Source organism: Otolemur garnettii, unplaced genomic scaffold (assembly GCF_000181295.1).
Source record: "Otolemur garnettii isolate 467f Iridium unplaced genomic scaffold, OtoGar3 scaffold00045, whole genome shotgun sequence".
Classification (NCBI taxonomy): domain Eukaryota; kingdom Metazoa; phylum Chordata; class Mammalia; order Primates; family Galagidae; genus Otolemur; species Otolemur garnettii.
The window spans coordinates 1,067,069-1,069,220 of NW_003852440.1; the positions used below are offsets into that span (position 1 = coordinate 1,067,069).

The 2,152-nt window shown below is 32.9% G+C and overlaps 1 protein-coding gene across 2 annotated transcripts in view; it reads right to left on the minus strand.

Annotated features, from left to right (window-relative positions):
- The window catches only part of RAB3GAP2 (RAB3 GTPase activating non-catalytic protein subunit 2), a 67,903-nt gene that overhangs the window by 46,414 nt on the left and 19,337 nt on the right, over window positions 1-2,152 (minus strand). For both annotated transcript variants that reach the window (XM_023513890.1, XM_023513891.1), the window contains exons 6-8: window positions 1,707-1,855; window positions 739-818; window positions 528-617 (exon numbers count right to left, since the gene is read on the minus strand). In XM_023513890.1, coding sequence (XP_023369658.1) covers window positions 528-617; window positions 739-818; window positions 1,707-1,850 — 314 coding nt within the window. In that variant the 5' untranslated portion in view covers window positions 1,851-1,855. The remainder of the gene's footprint in view (window positions 1-527; window positions 618-738; window positions 819-1,706; window positions 1,856-2,152) is intronic.

Consider the following 2,152-nt stretch of genomic DNA (forward strand, 5'->3'; position numbering starts at 1 on the left):
ATCTATTAATAAAACAAAGCCAAAACACAGCAAAAATCATGTTCTCCCCTCAAAGCCTCATCAAATACACTAACCCATTCTGTAGTACCACTGAACTAAACAAGGAAACATAAGCCAATATTCCGAGAAGTGCTTGAATACACATGATTCTTGTTTTTATTTTTTTTTAAGAAATCACTGAATACTTTTTAAGTTTATATAGGTTAGTAACAAACCAGATTTGTAAAAGCAATTCAACAGCTATCACTAAACTAACTTTAGCTAAGTTTATTTGTTAAAAAGTATACTCAACAAATACATCTTGAGTACCTACTATACGATAGGGAAACAGCTATGAACAGAATAAGCAAGAATCACTCTTTTCATAGAGTTTTACATTTTAGTGGGGGGAAGAGATTCCACATTAACAAGTTTCAGAAGCTCTAAAGACTTAGGAGACCAGCAAATCAACTAAATACAATGGAAGACCATACATTTAAGAGTATCTTTCTAAAAACACTAAAATGTGACAAGCATGACGGACTTGCCTTACAGCTAATGGAGTAGCTGGTTCGACCTTAGGCTTTTGCTTTTGAACAGCTTCTTCCTCGTGCTTACCTTTCCAACCAAGCCAACCACTGGAAAAAGAAAATTAGAATATAAACCGTGCTTTGAAGGTTTCAAACTGTAGACTATCAAAGTATAAGTTAAAATCAAGCTACATGCACATTAGGTAGTTCTCATTTATTACGTAATTACCTGGCAGCATTAAATAAAGCAGAAGTGAGTTTACTTGCAACTGCTAGTGCAACGTGAGATAATAATGGTTGTGTGCTTCCCTGAAAACCAGAACATTTAAAAGAGAAAAGTCAGTAGCTTACAAAGAGATAAAACACACTTTCTAAATAAGGCTTATGTTAAAAAGCTTTGAGAAGTTGTATAGCCTGAACTAGCAACTCAACTTCTTTCAGAGGATACAGAAAAAATTTTATTTTAGGAGAATATAATAAAAAATTTTAACTCTATAGTTTAAAAATAAAATCACTACCAGTTTATTTTACCCCTAGGATTTCCCGCTTTAAATTTTAATGTAGTTCCACTAAATTTTAAACTAGGACATTAAGATGACATTATTCTAGCTGAGCTATAGATTTCCCACCTATCCCCACACAACTAGCTCTTTTCTCTCTTTATATATATACACATTTATATATAAACACACATACACACACAAATTTATACACATTTTTATAAAAGTAAAAAGAGTTTGAATAATTCTGAGACAGCTGCTTTTTAAGTGAGAAATAAGAAGTGCCAAATCTAACACCTAACTTTCCCTCATTTTTGGAAGCAATTTTCACCACTTACATCAACTAAAGCCGGTTGCTTGTTCTGTCTTTACAATTCCTCATTTACTCAAATCCCTGGTTGGCTGACGTCATTGACAACCCTGAACTTCTGGCTATCACCCCAGTATTTAAAGATTACTCAGCTGTCAAAGACTCAGAGCTTCAGGAACAAAGCAGACTGTTTTATGCTGACTTCAGAGCCTTTTCAGTTAATCTAAAGAATTTAGAAAAAACCTAGTTGAGATTAATTTTAGTTTCAACTGAAACTTAGAAATGCAAACTTTTTAATTTTCCTAAGGCTAAGTTACTACATCCAATTTGTAGACAAGTTAAAAAATCAAGCATGGCCTTACTCACGATCAGTGATGAAACTCATACCTCTAAAGCATAGAAGAAGCCGGTAAATGGATTGGACCCCACAGTGATATACTGAGACATAGCAGGAGGACTGTTTTTAATTGCCGCATTAAATCCACCTATATTGGAAGCAGTCTTCATTTGGTCAAAAGGGGACAGAGTCATAATACCTAATGATAAAAAAGACAAAAAACCCCACATGTTTTGAATGCACAATGTCATTTTAGGTCATTCAATTTTTACTTCAGTTCCATTTTAAGATGCGAACTGCTTAGTTTTAATTATGGACAAAAGTAATTTTTAAAAGCTTCAAAATCAAGATCAGAAAATACTCATAAATATTAAAATCACCCTGTATAATTTCACTAACCTATAACATATATAAAAACAAAATTTAAATGTTAATTTTTTTAAACAGATACAAAACTCAGAAGGTATAAGAAGCATATGGTCCACCTATATCCCCA